The 22,392-nt window shown below is 40.9% G+C and overlaps 3 protein-coding genes across 6 annotated transcripts; all 3 read left to right on the top strand.

The window, feature by feature from the left end:
• The first annotated feature begins 6 nt into the window (after positions 1 to 6).
• On the top strand, positions 7 to 3,267 carry apex2 (APEX nuclease (apurinic/apyrimidinic endonuclease) 2). Its single transcript, XM_079360411.1, has 6 exons — positions 7 to 358; positions 490 to 573; positions 858 to 1,038; positions 1,140 to 1,283; positions 1,698 to 1,767; positions 1,990 to 3,267. Exons 1-6 carry the CDS (start codon positions 244 to 246, stop codon positions 3,109 to 3,111), a joined length of 1,716 nt encoding a protein of 571 aa, XP_079216537.1. The 5' UTR covers positions 7 to 243; the 3' UTR covers positions 3,112 to 3,267.
• A 1,800-nt stretch (positions 3,268 to 5,067) lies between these two features.
• LOC306834183 (sodium-coupled neutral amino acid transporter 3-like) lies at positions 5,068 to 15,906 on the top strand. 3 transcript variants are annotated; one of them, XM_079360007.1, is made up of 16 exons: positions 5,068 to 5,224; positions 8,710 to 8,834; positions 9,219 to 9,303; positions 9,435 to 9,550; positions 10,879 to 10,952; positions 11,509 to 11,601; positions 11,716 to 11,797; positions 11,925 to 12,007; positions 12,177 to 12,235; positions 12,336 to 12,473; positions 12,656 to 12,735; positions 12,840 to 12,940; positions 13,128 to 13,252; positions 14,197 to 14,341; positions 14,498 to 14,601; positions 14,719 to 15,906. In XM_079360007.1, the coding sequence occupies exons 2-16, from the start codon at positions 8,794 to 8,796 to the stop codon at positions 14,821 to 14,823; spliced, it is 1,431 nt and encodes a 476-aa protein (XP_079216133.1). In that variant the 5' UTR covers positions 5,068 to 5,224; positions 8,710 to 8,793; the 3' UTR covers positions 14,824 to 15,906. The 3 variants fall into 3 exon arrangements, with proteins under 3 accessions (XP_079216133.1, XP_079216134.1, XP_079216135.1); XM_079360008.1 differs by lacking the exon at positions 5,068 to 5,224 and adding an exon at positions 6,769 to 6,929; XM_079360009.1 differs by lacking the exons at positions 5,068 to 5,224; positions 8,710 to 8,834; positions 9,219 to 9,303; positions 9,435 to 9,550 and adding an exon at positions 10,560 to 10,754.
• Positions 15,907 to 16,006: 100 nt separating this feature from the next.
• LOC306834182 (actin nucleation-promoting factor WAS-like) lies at positions 16,007 to 21,408 on the top strand. 2 transcript variants are annotated; one of them, XM_079360005.1, is made up of 11 exons: positions 16,007 to 16,341; positions 17,175 to 17,315; positions 17,492 to 17,578; positions 17,735 to 17,831; positions 18,293 to 18,322; positions 18,411 to 18,446; positions 18,548 to 18,746; positions 19,814 to 19,992; positions 20,078 to 20,628; positions 20,746 to 20,857; positions 20,942 to 21,408. In XM_079360005.1, exons 1-11 carry the CDS (start codon positions 16,240 to 16,242, stop codon positions 20,998 to 21,000), a joined length of 1,593 nt encoding a protein of 530 aa, XP_079216131.1. In that variant the 5' UTR covers positions 16,007 to 16,239; the 3' UTR covers positions 21,001 to 21,408. The 2 variants fall into 2 exon arrangements, with proteins under 2 accessions (XP_079216131.1, XP_079216132.1); XM_079360006.1 differs by having other exon boundaries at positions 16,282 to 16,334.
• The last annotated feature ends 984 nt before the right edge of the window (positions 21,409 to 22,392 follow it).

The following is a 22,392-nucleotide window of genomic DNA, read 5'->3' as shown; positions in this document are numbered from 1 at the left end:
ATGTCGCACGACCTCGACAGGGAGATTAACGAAATAATGCTACGTCCATTTTACTTCAACAACAAAAACAAAAAAACATTCATTATGGAGGGAAAGATAGCTCAAGAAATCCACTTCCGCTCGTGCTCTTTTTCTTTTTTTTTTTAATTGTGCGAAACCGCTCGTATTCTTCTTGACTTCCGGTTTACTTCCCTGCCGTCAACTTGTCCGCTGTCTCTTGTCAGACAGCTGTAGTTTTTCGTGATGAAGATCGTGACTTGGAACATAAATGGCATACGGACATTCAGAGGCGGTATCAAAAAGGCTCTCGATTTACTGGATGCAGATATTATCTGTGTCCAAGAGACAAAAGTGACGAGTAAGTGGCACGCTTAGTGTTTTCAGACCACACACGTGATCTGTCGTGCAGCTTTATATTTACTGTCTATGCATGTGGATTAGCACAGACACAACATGAAAACCAGAATTAACTAGATTTTCCCCCTACAGGAGACTTGCTTGATGAAAGGACTGCCATTGTTGACGGCTACAACTCTTATTTCAGCTTCAGTCGAGGACGCAGCGGTTACTCAGGTTTATTACTAAGTCATACAAATCATACACATAGTATATTTGCCTCTAGGTATCCTTATGTTCTTTTTAAACTGCTGTATTACTTCCAAAAATGCTATATTTTCTGAACTAAATACACAAACTGTAATCAGAGGTAAAATTGGACACTCAGTTAGTGTTATGATAATATACCACACAATCTGTACATTTCTCCGACTTTCACACTTCTCTACCAATTATCAATAGTGCAACTTTTTGTGCCATTTATGACTCACTATTTTCCCTCCTATTTCTGATTCACAAAGGGGTTGCCACTTACTGTAAAGATAGAGCCACTCCATTTGCTGCTGAGGAGGGTCTCACAGGTCTGCTGACTAACCATGAAGGGGCTGCTGGATGCTATGGGGACCAAACAGGGTTCTGTAGTGAGGAGCTCCAGCTTTTGGATAATGAAGGACGAGCTGTTATTACACAGCACAAAACCATGTAAGAGAAATATTTTAGTCTTCACAGAGCTTTCTTCAATGTGCCAATGTCAGTCAGTTATAAACTGTAGGTTTCCGTGCCTCTTTTTGATTCTGTTCTAGGTGCCAAGGCAAAGAGCAAACGGTCACTGTAATCAACGTGTACTGTCCACGGGCTGACCCTGAAAAGCCAGAGAGGAAGCAGTTCAAACTTCAGTTCTATAAGTTGCTTCAGTGTCGGGCTGAAGCCATACTGAATGATGGGAGGTGAGTTTTAAGAAGTTTCCGCAGACGAGAGCAGTTAGATTTTACAATCGAGACCCAGGTGTTTCCTGCTTAAACCACACGCCTTCAGACTATCCTACCATGTTGATTATAGGCAGTTTGATTTGAGGCTGGTAAGAAACAGTCTCGAATGTGCAACTGCTAACATTTACCTGGCCGTGTATGCACTGTGATTAATGTGAATGAATGAAGTAATACAAATTAGGTCCTGCATTTGTAGTAACAAAGGTAGGATTAGTATTTGGATATCTGATTTGTATATCTATATTTACCAAATGGCATTTGGTATTTGTCACACTATTTACTGGGTTCTGCTCTCAGTCATATTTTTGACAGTATATTGTTGTTCTCTCTTCTCTTTAAAAAATCTGTTTGTTTTTCTGTTCTACTTTTCAGCCATGTGATCATTTTAGGAGACATAAACACATCTCATCGGCAAATAGATCACTGTGATCCCAGTGATATTGTAAGTAAGAGGTTAAAAATGTTAACATTATTTCCTTACTTGCTTTTATTTAGGTGTGCAGGGTGAATTTATGTTATTATTATTTCATTGATTTCTAAGATAAATATCTATCCAGGGCACCAACCATGAAAGGGAAAGCCTATGGAGCCCTTTATTTTTTTAAATATGAATTGTATATGCATTATATTGAAACTCTTCCTTTATATTTTTCCTATTGTGCAGGAGGACTTTGGAGAAAACCCTGGGAGGAAATGGCTGAATGGCTTTCTGCACGGTGACGGACAACAGGAGGACAGGCAAGATGACAAAACTGATGAAGAACCTGAGCTGACTTCAACACAACCCATCCACTCGGGGAAGTTTGTGGATACCTTCAGACATTTCCACCCAACTCGCACCAACGCCTTCACGTGCTGGTCCACTCTCACTGGAGCGAGGCAGACCAACTATGGCACGCGCATTGACTACATATTCGCAGATAGGAAGCTCGCCACGGAGCAGTTTGTGAGCGCAGACATCATGCCGGAGGTTGAGGGCTCAGACCACTGCCCTGTGTGGGGGAAACTGAGCTGCTCTCTCGTACCCAGCTCGAAGCCTCCTCCCCTCTGCACTCGCTACCTGCCTGAATTCGCTGGCAAGCAGCAGAAACTCTCCCGCTTTCTTGTAAAGGTTGACCAGAAATCAATTGAGCCTGAGCTTAGGGAAGCATTACCTGGATCTCAAGAGGAGGACGAGAGGAGGGAGAATTTAAACCCAATCGGAGCTGGGAAGAAACGGCTCTTGACATCAGAAGCTGCTGTTCCAAAAGGTAAAAAGGCGAAGACTGTCAAGACATCTTCAAAACCACAAGGCAGCCTCCTCTCCTTTTTCAAACCCAAAATCGCTAATGTTTCCTCAACTGAAGCTTCTTGTGAAAAAACACTCAGACTGGAGGAACTTGCCTCAACCAATAACTCCCAAAAAGCATCCTCAGCTAGTGAGGAAGTCGCCTCCGTCACAAGCACACTACCTGAAGATAGCGAGCCTGAGCTTAATTCAGGGCAGCAGTGCACTAAAGAGGAAGAGGACAAACAGATCAATAGGACAGTGTTAACCTCAAAGCCCTCTGTTGGTAAAACCCTTTCCAAGAAAGGTGAATCTTCAGTGTTCTGGAAGTCCATTCTTCACGGGCCGCCCCCACCACCTCCCTGCAAAGTTCACGGGGAACCCTGCGTGCTCCGTACTGTGAAAAAGGAGGGGCCAAACATGGGCAAACAGTTCTTTGTGTGCTGTCGTCCTCAGGGTCATGCCTCCAACCCAGAGGCTCGTTGTAATTTCTTTATGTGGGTTGAAAAGGGGAAGTGACATTTTTACTGTACGGATCCTGATTCGATTTTTTTTTTTTATTATTCTGACTCACCCTTCAACCTACTACTACATGGATGTCTCATTATGTCATAGATTTGTTTTGTTAACTACTTTTCCTAGCTTTATAATAAAATACTGTATAGTTTTCTACTACTTTGAGTTTGGTTTCAGTTTTTCAAGATGAGTTAATGAACCAAAAATTAATCAGAAGTGATTTTGAAAATAGTTTTTTAGGTATCCTGCTTCTCCAATGCAATGCTTTACACCCTAAGATTAAAACTATTGGTTGCACAACATATGTGTATGCTGTATGTGTAGCAAGAATCTCTAGACATGATGGAAAAGAAAAAGTTGAACTAAAACCCAGCCCTGCAAAAGAGGCGTGAGTTGAATAATAAGATGTCTGTGACCAACTTGAAAAGAAACTAAATGATGGTCGACCAGCTCACAAGTTAAGAGCAGCTTGAATTCCCCATGAAATGTATTTAAAACGATAAATATTATTTTTACTTTTTAAAAAAATGTTTTGTTGAAGTTAGAATGATTTCAGTTGAGCGTTCTCCCCGTCACAGTTGCTGTCGTTACCAGGGCTACTTTGGACTTCTTTACATTGAGAGGAAAGCCTGTTTGTTGTTGTTTTTTTTTTTACTTTTACACATTTTAATTCTACTTAAGCTCAACATATTTTTGCCTGATATCTGAATGAAGATGGTCTGAAAGTCTATTTTAAGTTATGTCTAATTGCTCCTTATGGCACTTGTGTCTGGGACCACTAGGTGGTAGTGGTGAGCTATTATACACAAAGTTGAACCTGAGAATAAGCTACTGAAAATGAACTGTTCAAAAAAACACTTTTTAAAGGGGGTGGTATGCCTATGATGAAGAGATAAGACAGTGGATAGATCCAGAAATCAGTGAAACGTGGCAGAGGAGCCACAGGCTGGAATCGAACCTGGATTGCCCGTCTGGAGGACCACAGCCACACATGCCACCCACCCCAAAACAACTCTTTTTATTGACTCTTCCAATTGTACAGCAACATTATTACCAATATAATTTTATTCAGTCCAATGATTCAGAAATGTTCCTCAGGTAACGCGCTGGGATGAATGGTGACAGTATCCTCTAATTCTGATTCAGAAGACTTTATTAATCCCAGAAGGTAAATGTAGTCTCACAGCCTAAAGAGTCCTAAAAAGAAACCAAAACAATATGAAGGAAACCTACACAACGGAATTCAGAAAATAACATTTACAAGCTAGTAACAAGAATTCGACAGAGGGACAGGCCGCTAAATGAGAAGCTAGAAAAATGTAGAAATGAATAAATCCAGAAATGGCAGAAAAGTATCCAGCAAGTAGATGAAATAAAATGTCCATATAAATGAATGGACCATACAGGTTTCTTAAGCGTACAGCATCTGTCCAAAAATCTAGTCAAGTTGTTCAGCATTCAGCTGCCTGATAACTGAAAGGATAAAATAGTCAGAGGTAACTGCTTGGGGCCCCTCAACGGCTGACAAACGTTAAACCACAGTATTGCCCTAAAATGTGCACATTTTGCAATGACTGTAAGAAACCTCCCTAATGGGGCCCCATCTGAGAGCACTTTCTCTCAATGCCCTGCTAAGTGTGCATTATTGCTGTGAAATTAATAATGGAAGCTGGTTGGAGGGGGCCCAGATAAATGTTTGCCTCGGGTCCCAACCAATCCTAGAAGCGCCCCTGACAAAAGTGTGTATCTGTTGGTTCTCCTTGGAGGGGCAAGATAGTGCCGTCCAGAGGGCATTAGAAAAAAGAAGAGAGTGTGTAAGATAAGACGTCCATATTTCAAAATGTAACAGAGCACCACATGTGGCCTGAGCAGTTCATAGCAACAAGGAGGGGCTTGACATTGTGACATGGCAGGAAATTTCTTAACGCGCCAAATGACTGCTTCCCTCCTTCCCCCTCTTTTTTTTCCTCTCTCTCTCTCGCTCTCCTCTCTCAGCTGAAGAGAGGCTCCTGGCTCTGGGAAAAGCCGACTTTGGAGCTGGACCTGCTCAGAAGTTTTAACTTTTACCCTGAAACTTCTGTCCAGGCTGAAGACATCCCTCTGTGTGACTTCCAGGGTGAGTACCAGAAGAACTCCTTCACGTCAGCACTTGGCAGCTGCTCCAGCATGTGGGCCACGACACAATTTCTCATTCATACATGGGGGCAGTTTCCGCAGGGAGTTTCTCTCCCTCTCTCCTATGGTTGTACATTTTTCAAAATGAAAATAACTTTTTTTCCCCAGCAGCTCAACTCTTCCACTGAGGACATTTTAAGGCTTTCATTTGCAGTGTGACATGCTGGCAGTTTGGAAAGCACAGAGGAGGGATTTCAAATGACTCACTGAAATGGGAGAGTATCTTGGCTCCACATGCTGGCATGAATAGTCCCTATTAAAATCATGTGAAGTGTTTGATGAACGGTTTACCAAGACAGAATGGCTCCTGGTGAGCTTTATTTCACCCTGAGTTTGCAAGTGAATATATCAGTTACTTTATCTAGGATTTGTTTCAAAGGTCCGGTTTCGTTGACTTTCATTCCAAGAGGTCATTTAAGGTAACTGAGTTTGTCCTTGTTTTTATGACTGCTTTAATACATCCAATCTGCTCTTGGCTAAATTTCGGTATTTCCCTCACAAATGGCTCAAAACAGTCTGACACAAGTACTGAAACGTTTAAAGTGAGCTCTTCTTACAGCAACATATAAAACCTTCATGTTTCCAGATGAGACCAAAAAGTCTCTGCGTTGTAAAATGTAGTCATCGGGGAGATCATCTGGGAAAGATAACAGAACATTTTGTGACGCTGTAAAGAATTGGTGTCTCAGTAAGATAAAGAAGAATTGGGTGTTTCTTGGGTGTGCAGCTCAGTTAAGTTTGACTATCTGCCAACTGAAAACTCCCCTCAGAAGAGGAAGACGTTTGTGTCCTTGCCACACGTTTCAGTGCGGCGCCGTATGATACGATACGCTTAATTGTCCCTTTGGGAAACTGTCTTTGCCTCACACATGTAGCTTCCTGTAAAGTGTCATCAATATATAACAACAATAACAAACACAGACCTAGTTGTCTGTTGCCTCCCTCGGTCATTTGTTCTCTTACGTGTCAGCTCAGGTCTTACCGTGAGTTTTGGGTCAAGCACATGATCAGTTGTAAGCATGCACAATGTTTCCAGTCTTAAGCACAATCACATGTGGGCTATCTTAAAAAAAGCACTTATCTCCTAAGCTAATTAGCATCACTGTGACTTCCAGCAGGATGCAAACTGTCAGCGAATATCCGCCCATGCTGTAACAAAAACCCCTCTCAGATGACACCCTCCTTTTCTACTTGAATATTCTGTAATGACGTGCTAATTAGCCTCCAGCATGAAGGCCAGACGCCCTGTTGTGTTGGTTTAAAGAGTTCCTTGGATTACTTGTAGCCTTGAACTGCTTCCGAAAACATCATGCGTGGCTTTTGTTTGGACTCTGGTTTCAACACCTTTTGGGTGCAGACACCTGGTGAGAGGATCCCTACAGTCAGCCTCTTTGCAGCTGTGTGAGTCTACCTGTTTGTGGTTCGACAAAGGGTTAAGTATGGGTGTTCCCATTTCCCTCTCACTCCCCCCACAGCCTCTAATCTCTCTCACTCTCTCCCCTCCTCACTACCAAGGAGCTTTGGAGAGACTCCTAAGAACAAAGCTATATATAAACCTTAGGAGGGAAAACTGAGGGGAATTGCAGAAGGATTTATTCTGACATTATTGTGAAAAGAAAACACAGTGTGCTCCTCAGGTCTCCAGGGTAAGTTGCTGGAAAATGTGTGTGTGTGTGTGTGTAATTCTTATGTATTAGATGTTAAAGAAGGGAAGGGCTGACTGTCACAGTGAGCTGCTCTTGCATCAGACAAAAGCCATGTGGGCTGTAATGCTGGATAGTAAGACCAAAGAAAAGTGTCTGTGTTTGACACCAGACTCTTGTTCTTGGACAACATTATTTCATACTTTCTTAATTGTGATAGTCTAAAAGGACATGGGATACGCTGTTTGGGAAAATTGTGGTATGAAGAGTTGGAATCAGAAAGAACAGGAACAAGCTTTAAGTTTTTACTCCTCACAGAGTTTTCACCGTGTAAACGCTTCCACCTTGACCAATGACATTTCTAACTGTGATGAAGTTTCTCGTAAACCAGGTTCGTCTACTTTCGTTGTCTCCCCCACAAAATTCAAAGAAAACAGGCCAAATGTAAAAGCAGCTTTTTCTCAATGTGAAAGTGGTCACTCTTCCATCCAAACTGTCCTTTAGTCATGTTAAACTACACCCAGACTGCACTTTGCCAGGTTGTGTGTGTTGGCCATGAGCCCTGGGAAAGTCTCCGGGTATGTAGCTAAAGAAAGTAACTCCAACTAGAGTTGACCTGAGGCAAGTATGCATGGAGAAGGCTACTCTGTACTTAGGCTAAATGGCACCATTTAAACAAGAAGCCTTTGTTTATCCTTGCGGCCGGCTGCTATCGACTTCCAAAGCTGTTTGGATTATTTTGCATCGACAGCAGTGTTACAGTGATGAGCGTCGGATTTCTTTTGTTCAAAACTCCTAAGGAATGGCACAATAATGTGAGTGTGTCCTCTGGGGTCAAGATGTGAAAATCCTGAGGGCAATTTGACACACAGAGAGGGGAAGTATCCCATGACCCCTCAGTCAGCAGGAGCACAGACCTACGCTCTTTCCCAGAGTGTGTTCATGCCAGCTTTGTGTGGCAGATTAAAACATAAGTCCCCTGACAACATTTGTTATTTAAAGACATTCAGCTTTGAGCTGACCTACATCCAAGGCTAATGTACCCCCTTTTTTATTTTCTGATCTTCTAAAGTGATCTTTTCGTTTTTGGACCCTCATATCTGAAGCAACAAACATGAAACATTGTTGTCGTCCTTGGCAATAAGAAATGATTGTTACAGAGTTAGTTGTGCGTCTCAAGGCTTTGTAAATAGGTTTGCCATTTTGAAGCCACACTTGCGCATTATGTTTGTAGTACTGTATATATACTTTTAAAAGACCAAGGGTTTCCGAGCTGCCACAACGCTCTGTCTTTATTACTTTACTGACCAAACAGGATATATTTATCACTTAATAGCTATTGCCATACTTAGCTGCAGCTTCTTGGAGGGTTTTCTGTTTGAACCTAAACATGTTAACACAAGATATAGGAAGTGGTGATACATAGAGAGGAAATGTAAAGGATTATTGCTTGCAGTTTTCTTCACAAAGAAACAAAAACTGGAAGAATCCATGTCCCGGGTCGCTTAGTGGTTAGTGTGCATTTATTGTACAGAGACTAAAGTCCAAGAACGCAAGCGGCCCAGGTTCAAATCCAGTCTGTTGCTTCTTTCCTGCATGTCATACCCCCCTCTCTCGCTCTCTCCGATTTCTAACTCTATCCCTCTGTCCTTTCTCTCCAATAAATCCATAAAAAGCCCCCCCCCCCACCCAAAAATAAAAACTGAAAGAATGGCTGCATTTGCAGGTGATGTAAAAAGTTTTTTCAGAAATGTAATCATTGTTTTATTTTTTTTTATTCCAGTCTGGTAAAAGTTGGAAGAGGATTCTTTTAGTCCAGCACGAGTCGATCTTCAAAGTCTCTGAATTCACAACCCCAGTAATCAGAATGGAGCTTCAGAAGATGAACGGACACAGCAGGGACGATGGGTAACATGAAGACTATTTACTGTTTCACATATCACAACAAAGATGCTTCTTCAAAGAAAAAAAAAAAAATCACTATTTGTGCAAGTTTATGACAAGTTTAAAGACCATAATATTTGTTTTACTGTCCACAAAGACCCGACATGAAGCCATCATGAGCACAAACAACATTTAGCAAAGTTACAGTAGCATGGAAAAACTCCAGCTGAGCAGAACCAGACTTATGTTGACTTATGTTGAGCATGAACAGTGGGATGAGGGAGATGCAAACAGAGGAAAAAAACAACAATAAATGAGATTTATAGCTACAATGTCAGTTTCTATAAATGCATCAGCTCCCGTTTGTCTCTTCATGTGTATTTGAAAACAACGTCTTTGTTTCCGTAGGTTTGATGGTCTTGAAGCCATGACTGAACATGAAGAGTTTCTCCCGCATAAAACTGGAGAGAAGAAAGAAGCCCAATTCACCGATGTAAGAGTCTACGTCTGATTGATTTGGCTGTTTGTAAAATGATATGTACCCGTAATACTATTGACGTTGATGTTACTTTAGTTTCTGCATTGATCCGTCTGTGTCTAACATCTGTTGTCTCCTTCCTCTAGTTTGAGGGAAAGACTTCTTTTGGCATGTCCATCTTTAACCTCAGTAATGCCATAATGGGCAGTGGGATTCTGGGATTGGCTTATGCAATGTCCAACACTGGAATCATTCTTTTTATGTGAGTATGTGAGCGACAACACACAGTCCCTACTTTGGAATTGAAAACTTTCTGTGTGTGTGTTTTGCCTGTCTGTCTACATATTTGCTCAGAGCAAACTGTTTTCATATTGCCCTTTCTTGTGCAAAGAGAAAAATAATATATTGATTTAGCTTGTAATTTATATCGTATTTAGGTCTCCGTTGAACAAGAATAGAGCTGGGCTGTTTGTTGTGTGTGTGTGTGGTGTGTGTGTGTGTGTGTGTGTGTGTGTGTGTGTGTGTGTGTGTGTGTGTGTGTGTGTGTTGAGTTTACGATATGTGGACCGACAGTGAGAGGATTTTTGCAAACTGAAGTCACTTTTGGGCAGCTGTCTTGGGCTTTTATAAGCAGCTTTTTTTTCTCTTTGGCTTTTTGAATTAGAAGAATTTTATTCTGCCATCTTTTAGATGCCAAATTTTGTGTTTATTTTGGTTTTACGTATTTGTCGAGAATTATGCTTTTTATTTGTCCTTTACATATCACATTATGCTGCACATATCTCTGTAAAGCTCTTTGTTAATTTGTTCTTTTAAAAAAAAAAGTGCTAAGTGAATTATAAATCAGGATTATTGTGTGACATGTCGTTGTCATACTGTATTTAAATGTAACTGCTGCTCTACACAGCCTGAGAATGTACATCAGCTTGTACACACGCAGCTCTACTAAACAGATTTGAGCAGATAAAAATAGCCCGTAGTGATCAGATCCAAGACACGCCTGCCGTGGATCAGTCCTGTGCTATGTGGCAGGGGGAGGAAGATGGAGAGCCAGTCTCTTACTCATATGAGTGGAGAAAAAAATTACAATAAACCGAAGAGACGATTGTTAACAAAATGAAGCTTCTACAGAATATCTCATTACTCATATGAGTAATGGTTAAATCATAAACACACCCAAAAGGAAAAACAACAGAACATAGTTACTGAGTTTACTTTGCATTAAATGTGAGTTTATAGTTTTATAATGGACTGTAACAACAAAAAGGTCATTTAACACTTTACACTTGGCAAACTGGAACTTGAATGCACCGCCTCGTCTTCTTTACACTTTTTTTACTACCTCACTTTTATTTCATTCATAAATGTGTTTTTGGCCGGCTCTCCCTTAAGAAAGAGATCCCTGCTCTCAGTGGGACTAACCTGGATATGTAAAGGTTGAATACAAAGATGGAGTATTTGTGCAGGCGTGTAGGACGGTTCTATTGGTTGTCGGAGTTTGGAGCAAATATGGTTGTACATTTTTCAACAAAATAAAAGTCATTCTTTCTCTTTTGAAAAAAGTCACGTACCTGTTCTTCTGTGTTTCAGAATCCTGTTGGTGTTCATTGCCATTCTGTCTGCATATTCAATTCACCTCCTGCTGAGAAGCGCTGGAGTCGTTGGTAAGTCGGAGCTGGACTCAACACTCAACCCAATATCTTTGCATACGTAGCCACAGAGGTGATTCTAAATTCTGTACTGAATGTTATTTCCATTGGATATATCAATATCGAAAGCTCCCACTTGTTTATAACCAGCTGTGTGGAAGCCTTGAATAGGACAAACTGTTGTCACAATGTTGTTGTTTTTTAATCACAAGTGGCCATATTGGTTCAAGAGGGTGGAATAGGGGAGTAGGAAGGAGTTAGCAGATGCTACGTGATCAGAGCTTCACGTTCGAGACCATCGGCTAATGGTTTGACGAGATAATGATATTCTTTTTGGGAGGCTAGCTGAAAAAAGTCATTTATATATCTGTCTTTAAAGTTGAGAGAGCTTGTGAGTTTTTCACTGTAATTTGACACTGGGTCTAAAACTGTAGAGCTAACTTAGTTACAGGTCCAGCCTCAAGTGGCTACTTAAGGAACTGCACTTTCTGTCTCTTCATTTTCTGCGACTTTATCACGCCCATAAACTCTTCATCATATGTGAGTAAACTTAATATCTGTGTTTTTTCAGGTATCAGGGCTTATGAGCAGCTCGGGAATCGGGCTTTTGGTCCCCCAGGAAAAATGCTGGCCGGCTGCATCATCACAGTACACAACATTGGAGGTACTGTGATCTCATTTTCCCCTTTAATCTGTGTGACCTGTAAATGAAAGCATGTGCAATTGATCAGGATAAATTACATATCCATTAAATAAGAACGCTTACACTTCCTATTAGCGATGTCCAGCTACCTCTTCATCGTCAAGTCGGAGCTCCCGCTGGTTATTCAAGCTTTCCTGAGTAAACAAGAAAACACAGGGTGAGTGTCATCATTTAAACAACAATCAACACTATTTTTCATCCGTAGTTTTTTTTTTTTAATTCCACATTCAGTAGTTTGACATTGTTTTGATGTCTCTTCATCTGTTTGTCCTGCGGTCTCTTAGAGAGTGGTTCTTGAATGGAAACTACTTGATCATCATTGTTAGTGCTTGTGTCATCCTTCCTCTAGCACTCATGAAACAACTCGGTATGTTTTTCCGTTCTGTCATCACATTTTCTAGTTGTTCTTTATCTTTTCATTTCTCTTCAATCTCTGCTGGCACACATTTTGTTGTGTTCACTTTAAGCTCCTTCTCCTCCACCATGAACCGTACGTTGGTAAATCCATTGAACATCTCGTTGTCTTTGCACTGTAGGTTATTTGGGATATACGAGCGGCTTCTCCCTCTCCTGCATGGTGTTTTTTCTTATCTCGGTGAGTCTTAGCTGTTTGTAAAAACAAACGTGCATGCGATGCCACTTGCTTTGCATCAATGAAATATGTTAATTTTGTTAAACACACTGTTTCTTCTCAGGTCATCTACAAGAAGTTCAACATCCCCTGTCCGCTGGAAGATGAACCAACAAACACTTCTCATATTCTGGATGATCACGGTGTCATGAATGGGACAGACGACTTCTGTGAAGCAAAACTTTTCACGATCAACCCACAGGTTAGACCAAAAACACTAAAGACACTTTTGACTGAATCTGTGTTCCTGAATTTCTGCAGCATATTTACTTCTTGGTTAGCCTAGCAGCCGCTTCACTGCCACATGTTCTGCAGCATAGCATGTTGTGTCAGCAGCAGGCATTGGTGGATGACTCACCGACCTTTGTTGTGTTTCACTTTTAGACGGCATACACCATCCCTATTCTGGCCTTTGCTTTTGTCTGCCACCCGGAGGTGCTGCCGATCTACACAGAGCTACGAGAGTAAGTCATGTTATCATCACCCAGGTTACAATGCCACATTAGCTCATAGTTTTAGAAGATTTAAAAATGACTTTTTATTTACTTTATACCTTGTTTCCCTCCAGTGCCACCAAGAAACGTATGCAGACCGTGGCTAATTTCTCCATCCTGGCCATGTTCGTCATGTACCTGCTAACTGCTCTTTTTGGTTACCTCACTTTTTATGGTAAGAGTCTGTTTACACCACAGAGTGAAAGATCAGCTTGTCCTGGGGTTGTATATGGAAAGATTTTCAGATGAATGAATGACTCACTTGTGCCGAGAGCTCATGTGCATTTTCCACTTTTGTGAATGAGGGACTAGTCCACGAGAGATATGTCAAAGTGTGGGTGTCTGCTTCTCTGTGTGTGCAGGTGCTGTGGAGTCGGAGCTGTTGCACACCTACATTCGAGCGGGTGCCTTGGACGTCCACATTCTCTGTGTCCGATTGGCTGTTCTGGTGGCTGTAACACTGACTGTGCCTGTGGTTCTTTTCCCAGTAAGGCTTTGAGTGTATATAAAGAATGTTTTGATCAGAAAAATAACAGTTTAGGACATCCCTCCACTTTTTGCACTTCGGTGTCTAAACCAATAAAAAATGTAGAATCAGAATAAATCAATAAAGATGAAGCTGACAGGAAGACGAATACAGAGCCAAGATTAAAAGTTCAATGATAGATTTTCTGATTAAAAACAATGAACAACAAAAAACTGTTGTTTTGATTAATATCCGTTAAGTTGCCCTAAAATTGTCCGACTGTTTCAAATATTAATATATTCTCATTTCATGCTATTTATTAAGTAGACACAACTATTGATTTGTGGATGCAGACTTTTTGTTGCAGTCAAAGAGGAACATTTAAAACATGAAAATCTTTTTACAGTAGATAAATAGGTTTGGCTGAACAGTGTGCAGATTTCTTTCCTGCCTGTTATTTTTTGTCCAATACCAATCAAATCCCTTATTAATTAGTTAGTCTCAATTTCCAGACTGATTCATTTCCAGTGTGAGCTAAGCTAACGTCACGTAAAATCAATGTAAAGACATAACTGTGTCTTTGCATGTAACCCTGAAACAAATATATTTAATGCTCTTTTGTGTCGCTCAACTTTGCAATTTTGGAGCAAGAATGTAATTTCTTATCTCATCTTACACACATGTACATTTACATTATTCTTTTTGAGGCCAGTGGAAGTACAAACCACAGGACATTGAAAACATTTACAATGCAGTTTTTAGACAAACTTCCTCATTTGGTTAATATTTAGGGCCAACCACTTCTTTTAAACTGCATCTTAACATGACTTTACTGGATAGTTCAACAGCGCTCCCTTAAATTCTTTTCTAATTCTTACTTTAGCATATTTCTGCACATCAGTCTTGACACAGATGGTCTCATGTAGAGAAAACCTTTACATTCACCCTCTTTCCTCCCTTTGCAGATCCGTAGAGCCTTGCTCCAGATCTTTTTCCCCAACAAACCTTTCCACTGGGCCATTCACATCGGCATCGCGTTTAGTCTCATCTTCATCGTCAACCTACTTGTTATCTTTGTGCCCTCCATCCGGGACATCTTCGGCATCATTGGTATGTTTACACCTGCCGCCTGGCTTGAGCTTCGATGCAAATCTGCGGTGTGAAATGTCAAACCATTATCTGCATCACTACTTACTTTGTAAATGTAATGTGTAACTTGTAAATACCTTCATAAACTCGTTATTTTTTTCGTTATTTCACCTTCAGGAGCCACATCTGCCCCCAGCCTCATCTTCATCCTGCCTGGAATCTTTTACGTCCGGATCATTCCTGAAGACCAGGAGCCTTTACTGTCCAGACCTAAGATTCAGGTAAAGCTACGAACTATCAGCTTTCGAGGGCATTATGATTTTATCGTTTTCTTTATCGTGCTGTATTTTTATTGTGTTGTTGATGAAAGTGTTGTCTCTTACCTTCCTCTCCCGTAGGCCGCATTATTTGCTGCTTTGGGGTTCATCTTCATGGTTATGAGTTTGTCGTTTATCATCATTGACTGGGTATCTGGAGAGTCTAGAAGCGGAGGCGGACACTAGCAGCCGTGACTGAAAAGATAAACTACAAACAAAAAGCCAACCAAAGCTCCCTCTCCGTCTTTTAAAATACTCCCTGATCTGCTGAGATCTCATCTAAAGCCAGACGACAAAGTCTGGCTGCATGATATGAAGGACATGTGAAGTACCCTTCGCCTAGAACAATAACAAAGAAAGCATTTCAACATGTTTCATGTGCAGAGAAAAAAAGCCCTGCAAAGAGGAGTGAACACAGAAGCAGTGTGTTCCGACTGAATTGAACCCATGTAGTGGCTCGTTACGAGGATGTTATTTGGAGGTCTGTATAGAAATGCAAAAAGGCATGAATGAGAAGAGCATGACTCGAATGGAAATCCCATTTTAGAGTGTGGATGTGCACAGTTCCCTGGAATAGCTCAGTCACTGCCAAATCTTTCTAATCTTACTTCCCTTCATTTTAGATGTACAGGACAGAAATCATATGGAACCTTTATGAAGTTTTTTTTTTTCCTTCTTTTTTTTTACAATCAATACGCTTCATCAGCTGCTATGTCATGTTCTCCTTATCCACATATCCCCCCAATGTATTAACAGCAAGGGTTAGTCTGACGTTTCACACCAACCAATCGACCAAAATACAAAATCCAATCACTTTTACAGAGTGAAATGATAATGTGATTTGTTTTGTGTTAATCTACTAATTTAATTTAAGGTGATCTTTAAATTTGAGTCTGATGTGAGCTTTTTCTGTGAAGAGATGGTGCAATTTGTGGTTGTTCAGCTGCTGCCAGAGAAGGTCAAAGAGACAGATACTGACAATCAAATGTGAGAGAACAGACACACAGTTTATTCGTAGTGGCGAAAACCAAAGAAGTTAACTTTTGTTTCACATAAAATTGGTGCAACTCCTTTTTTTAAAAAATATGTATGTCTATGAAAATCAGTATGGTGAGAAATAATGTGGTTTTTAACTTAAAATGAACGGAGCCTGTTTTTTTGTTTTTTTTATTTGACTAAAATATTTAGATTTTCTTATTCATCCTGTACATTTTTAAATTAATTTGAATGTTGTCACCTGTTAATAAAATGTGTCTCTCGTTTGTACAAGTTTGAGGTTGCTTTTATTCAGACAAAGAAATCCCCAGTGGGGTTGTAAAGTGAATGTTGAAACAGCAGAAGAAGAGCAATAATGCATTGCCTCCCTGTGAAAATGGAAGTAACACATTCATTTGTGATTTGTGTCTGAGAGAGAGAAGAAAAGTGGGGGTTAGAGAAGTGTGGTTGGCCGTTTCCTGCTTTGAGCTGATGTGTGCACAGAACAGAGAAGAGAAACTTCCTTCACTGTAGAGCTCAGTAACCCGTCAGTGTCGAGAGGACATTGTTTGTCCTAGATGCTCTTCACGTTCATTTGAGATAAACCGTGAGCTTTAATTGAGGACCATGAGCCGTGGATCTAAAAGTAAAGCGGAGGGCGCCCGAAGCTCTCTGCTGAGCCTGCAGGAGAACGAGAAGCTGGAGGAGCTGCTGGGCAGAAGGTGTGCTGTAAGTTCACAAGTGATCATTGCAAACTGTAAAGTCTGACACCTTGCTGTATTTCTCTTTAATGTGTCCCTTACTGATAGCTCATTGTTGAAGTGAATGAAAAAGGCATCCAAGACAGCACACACTATTTAAATGTAAAGAGTTTCAGGCCTCGCGACAAACCTTTTTACCATGTGTGGTTAAATATTTAATCTTGAATTTAAATAAACAGCTGATAGCTGAACCTGGAAATAAGGTACTAGGGATTTTATATTCAACTCGACACACCGATGATTAGGTCTGACTCCTCATCTGACCCTTTTTTTAATTCACTTTCTTTTTTAAGATTCATTTAATCAATTCAAGAAAATATTCATTTTTATTTGTATAATATAAACCATTGATGACATTATTTAAAGGGACATACTGTACTTTTAAGGAGCTGCAGTTAAAAATGAAGTGCTGACATGAGGTCATCAAAAAGGAGGCAGCTGTAACAGGAAATGGTGGCTTAACCGTTTCTTCCTCTGCTGTCAGAATTAGACACATAAGCTCGTATCAGTCATGCAGAGGAGTGGAGGTAGTTTGGTTTCCTGAATTTTTTAAAAGCTACAGAAGTAAACAACAGTTCAGACTTTCAGGCACACCTGCTGAGCAACATACCATCACCAGCTGGGTGTTTGAAGGACTTACCATATTATCTGAACAAATGACGGCAGACGAGGAAGTGAATCCTCACCACAAAAAGTTGCAAATTTACAGAAGTGCAATACTTTGTTTGTTTGCGTGCGTGTGTGTGTATGTGTGTGTGTGTGTGTGTGTGTGTGTGTGTGTGTGTGTGTGCATGCATTTAGTCCATGGCCACGGCAGTAGTCCAGCTGTTCATGGCTCTGCCTCACACTCCGTCCATGTGGAGCCTGCAGCACACCGGTGTGGTCTGCTTTGTCAAAGACAACCCTATGCGCTCCTACTTCATACGCTTGTTTGATCTTAAGGTAACCTCTCTTTATAACAAGACTCTCATTTTAACTCTGCAAGATAATGTTTATTTAGCTCTTTCTAGACTGATGATGAAATCAAATGTGTAATGAAAAGTAAGATGAGATGACATTACCCCCAACTTACATGAGCAATTTTAAGGGACAAATATGATGACTATGTTTTCCAACAGACAGGGAGGCAGGTTTGGGAGCAGGAGCTCTACAACCAAATTGTTTACTCCTCACCGCAGCCGTACTTTCACACCTTTGCTGCAGATGTAAGCACAACCTTGGTTCACTAATTACCACAGCTATAGTTCACATATTAAGTTTGTCCTCTCGTGTTAGTTCTGATGCGCTTGTTATTTCTATCAATAGTCTGCAAACCTTTAAAGTACCGTTTTTGTATCATGTGATTCCTCATGACACTTCAGGACTGTCAAGTTGGACTAAACTTTTCAGAGCGGCAGGAAGCAGAAACTTTCCAAAATGCTGTCCAGGAGAAAATAAACCAAAGAAACAACCGCCAAGGTCAGTGAGTTCATACCGGCGCCACTCAAAGTTTATTTTTACAATAAGAGTGTCTCATATATAGGCTATATAGATTCAATACAACTGTGGTAACATTTGTAACTTTACTATATTTATTTAGAAAGCTAATATAATGTTTTCACAGTTATCCTGGGTAAAATACTTAAACGAGCTAAAAGAGTTTTTATTTTTTATATCTATTTCAGGATTGAGTTCATAAGAACTAGTAGTAATAGTCCATTAGAAAGAAAATTTTACTCAATTATCAGGGTTTGCTTTTGACTTATTTATTAATGCTGATAGCTTAATTTGTTAACAATAATAAATCAAATGTCTTTCTTTCTCATTTGAATAATAAAAAATACTGTTGTGTATTTTGGCTGTGTAAATCTTGGCTTGTGGGATGGTGTGCGTGTGTGTGTGCTGCAAAACGGTTTCTTCCATCTTCCTGTTATTGACAGACAAGAAACAGCGCCCCCTGCCGCATGCTGGTAAGAAAGCATCACTCTTTTAGACTGCATTTGTATGAAACAAACTGTAAGTGGGGTATTTTTTAATCCTTTTTTTTAAATACTGCAGACAGAGGTTCCCTGCCTCCACTCCCACCTGAAAAAGGTAACTTAACCACAACATGCTTTTACTTTAACCATTGACCAACGTGCATAAAGTACAAATTAATAACATGTACCTGCATGTACTGTGTACCTCCTCCAAAGCCTCACCTGGCAGCCCTGGCAATTTCCACATGACCACAGTGGACATACAGAACCCGGACATTCAGTCGTCACGATACCGCTCGACACCCTCACTTTCTGCTGCCTCAGCTTTTGGCGGGAAAGGAAAGAAGGATAAGAAGAGCAAAAAAAAAGGCGTCAAACTCTCCAAAGCAGATATAGGAGCACCAAGTGGATTCAAGTGAGTGAGCAGATAACTTTCAGATGCCTCCTAATCCAGTTTTGGGAGGCCACATTTGCAATGTAAGGAGGCAGCTGGACGAGCCACAAAAAAAGAGAGTGTACCCATTTCTTTAGGCCCCACTACACCACTGTGTACAGCTGGAATTCTAATTTCTAGTTTTTATACAGAACTGGTGTGGCAAAACCTACGTTTATTACCATCCCTGGCATAGCTTAACAAGTATTGCACAAAAGAGCAACAGATACCCTCAAATAGCTTTTTCATAAATCTTCATACTCTCAAGCTAATAATGTTACGGATGTTAGGATATCATACAGAGGTATTTCTCTTTGTGCTTGATCTGACTATAGCTCTTACCCCCGTTAATAATAGAACCTCACTGTGCTACCCACCTGTTCTCACCTCCTACTCTCAGCCCGCAGCGCCACTCACGTCTCCACCTGTGGCTTCATGACAGTAGTCTAAATACAGGTACAGACAACCGTGACCCGCAGGAACTCCAGGGCTGCTGCAGTCATCTGAATTTATTCTGCATTACAATTCTCTGGCCCTTCTAAACACAGCCCGAAACACATCTCGAGTATTTCGGGCACTTTCTTAGTGAGCAGGAGCAAACAGAGTGGGGAGAGGTAGCTGCGTAAACAGTCCTGCGGGAGGCGTGATTGGGCCAGCCAGCTGTCATTATAAAGAAAACTACCAATGGACAGCTGTCCCTGCCATGCCATGATAAATGAGTACACCTGAGATCTTAACCTGTCCCAAACAAAAGAAAACAATCAAGGACATAAATGTAGGGGATGCTGTATTTTTAGATTTTTTAAAAATGTTTATTTAGATTTTGTATCATCTCCCAAGACATTGAAAAATTATTCTATTTATGATCTAAAAAAAATTATACGTGGATTGTATGTTGAATTACTAGGGTATAAAAACCTAGTTGAACCACCAGCATCTTAAGTCTTACATATCACCACTTAAGAAAAAAAGTTAACAAGTAGTGTTGTGCATTTCTGATCATTGAGTTAATAGTTTCTGACTCTCTCCTCTCATTTCCTTATGGTCAGACATGTTTCTCATGTGGGCTTTGATCCAAACAACCTGGACCCTGACCTGTCCAAGCTGCTCTCCCAGGCTGGGATCAGTGAGGCTGAGATGAGGGACGAACGAACATCCCAGCTCATCTATAATGTCATCGAGCAGTCTGGCGGCATGGAGGCCGTCAAAAGAGAGATGAACAGAGGAGGTCAGAGTCACTCACTGCATGTTAATATAAGATTAATACATGGTTGGATTTGCTTTAATGCATGTATCATTCCAATGCATTCTAGGTTCTGGCCCTCCACCACCTCCACCTGGCAGACAGGGACCTCTGCCTCCTGTGCCGGGCTCCGGTCACTCTGTTCCGACCCCTCCTCCTCCACGAGGCCGCTCTGGCCCTCTGCCTCCTATTCCAGGCCAGCAGCAGCGAGGGAGCCCATCCTCCCATGCGCCTCCAACACGTGGGGGAGTACCACCTCCACCTCCTCAAGCAAACAGAGGTGGTCCTCCTCCTCCACCTCCTCCAGCACAATCTGCACCGCCTCACTTCACCTCACCGCCAAAGTCCTCTTCACACAACCTGCCACCCCCAATGCCGCCGTCAAGCCAGCAGCGCTCCATGGGTTTTGCACCTCCTCCAGTTCCTTCTGCACCCGGAAGAGGAGGTGGAGGACCTCCCCCCCCTCCTCCGCCTCCTCCACCACCGTCTGCCCTTTCCTCAAATGTCCCGCCTCCTCCTCTCTCGGGTGGTCCACCACCACCTCCTGCTCCATCCAGTGGGGGAGGAGAGAGCAGAGGAGCTCTGTTGGATCAGATCCGACTCGGGATGAAGCTTAAAAACGTAAAGAAATTCCCCTTATCACAAATATTGTGATGCAGAAATGGGAAATTATATAAATATATTTGTTGATACTTTTATCTTAAAACTATCATCTTTTTCTTGTTTGTTTTTTTTTAGGTGACAGATAGTCCTGATCAGGGTCCAATAACACCACCAGGGTCAGGTGAAGGCATCGTCGGTGCGCTCATGTCAGTCATGCAGAAGAGGAGTAAAGCCATCCATTCTTCTGGTAAATATGAATACATTCATCTATTCAGGACCTATAAACCGTAAGGGGAACAAACCCTCCTTACTTATTGTCTCTTCTTTCTAGACGAAAGTGAAGATGAAGGTGGAGATGATGACGAAGACGACGACGAATGGGATGACTGATTTGTATTAAGAGCTAAGTTCAACTGTGATTTAGAGTTGCAATATTGTAACATTTTGGGAGGTTTTTTTTTCACCTCCAACTACAGCAAACTTGAATACAACTTGTGTAAAGTGTTTAGCAGTTTAGCAGATGGCTGTTCCGTCATGAGCCCGGGTCTGCTGAAGATTTCTGCCTGTTAAAAGGAAGTTTTTTCTTGCCACGCTATGATGGATTAAGCTGGGCTCTTGTAATATAGCCATAAGTAAGGTCCTCTACCTGCTTTTTGTAAACATAACAATGAGCATGGTCTTGTTACCTGCTCTTTCGTTAATGTTAACAGACAAACAGTAAGGTCCTTTACCTGTTTTTGTAAAGTGTCTCGAGATAACGCCTGTTATGAATTGACGCTATACAAATAAAGATTGATTGATTGATTCAATAAAATAATATTCGACAGAAAAAAACTTGAAATTGACAGGAAAACAAGTCTAGAGAATCATGAAAGGTTTATATATTTGTTTGGAACATTTCCAGTGTAGGATTCATCAGGATGACATCACTGTCACTCACATGAAGGTGAACAGAGGCTCTTTGTCGTTTCTCATGTTTCCTTTCAAAGAGCCTGTTTTTTTTTTTTTTTTAAATCCTGTAAATATAGCTTATGACACAACACCAACGATCAATACTAAGTCTGAGCCATATTCATTCCCAGTTTTTATAACATACTGTACATTAAAAAAAAACCATTTTGTTCTTGTATCATTTTCTCATACATCTGTGCAAAGATCCCCAAATTCCCTCGATCCCACCACCGACAAAGTGCATAACTGGAAGAACACTGTACGCTATACAAATCTTCAACACTCACATACTGGAGGTCACTAGAGCACAGGACAGTAACGGGAGTCATTACATGACAACATCCAATGGAATTAGCTTAGCAGAACACATAACACCATACTAACATCAGAACACACCACGGTCCAAAACAGTCAAATGTACAACTTGCAACAAACAACAGAAATGCATGCAACATATGCATCGTCATAATATCTTCATACAATACGAGAGTAATTCAATGACCATATATATTATATTCACAATCAATATATTACATTTTTTTTCAACATACTTAAAAGTACAATACCTGTGGTTTGGTACGTTGGAGCCTTCTAAATACAAATTGTAAATACTTTACATCCAAGTCTAACATTTCTAACAAAGTAGCATCAAATATGTGATCCACCAAAGGTCTTTCTTTTTCACCACAGTAACTTTATACCGACGTATCAGGAATCTCAAGCACTTTGAGGCATTTCCTTTCTGTGTTGGTTTTGGAAGGCCCCGTGGAAAAGAAAACCTTTTTTGTTTTTGTCCTTGCTGATCCTGTTTTGCCCTGTACATGTCTTTGT

This window comes from Symphodus melops, assembly GCF_947650265.1.
Source record: "Symphodus melops genome assembly, chromosome: 13".
Lineage (NCBI taxonomy): Eukaryota > Metazoa > Chordata > Actinopteri > Labriformes > Labridae > Symphodus > Symphodus melops.
The sequence above is the reverse complement of the archived record's forward strand: the minus strand, read 5'-3'. Positions and strand labels throughout refer to the sequence as shown.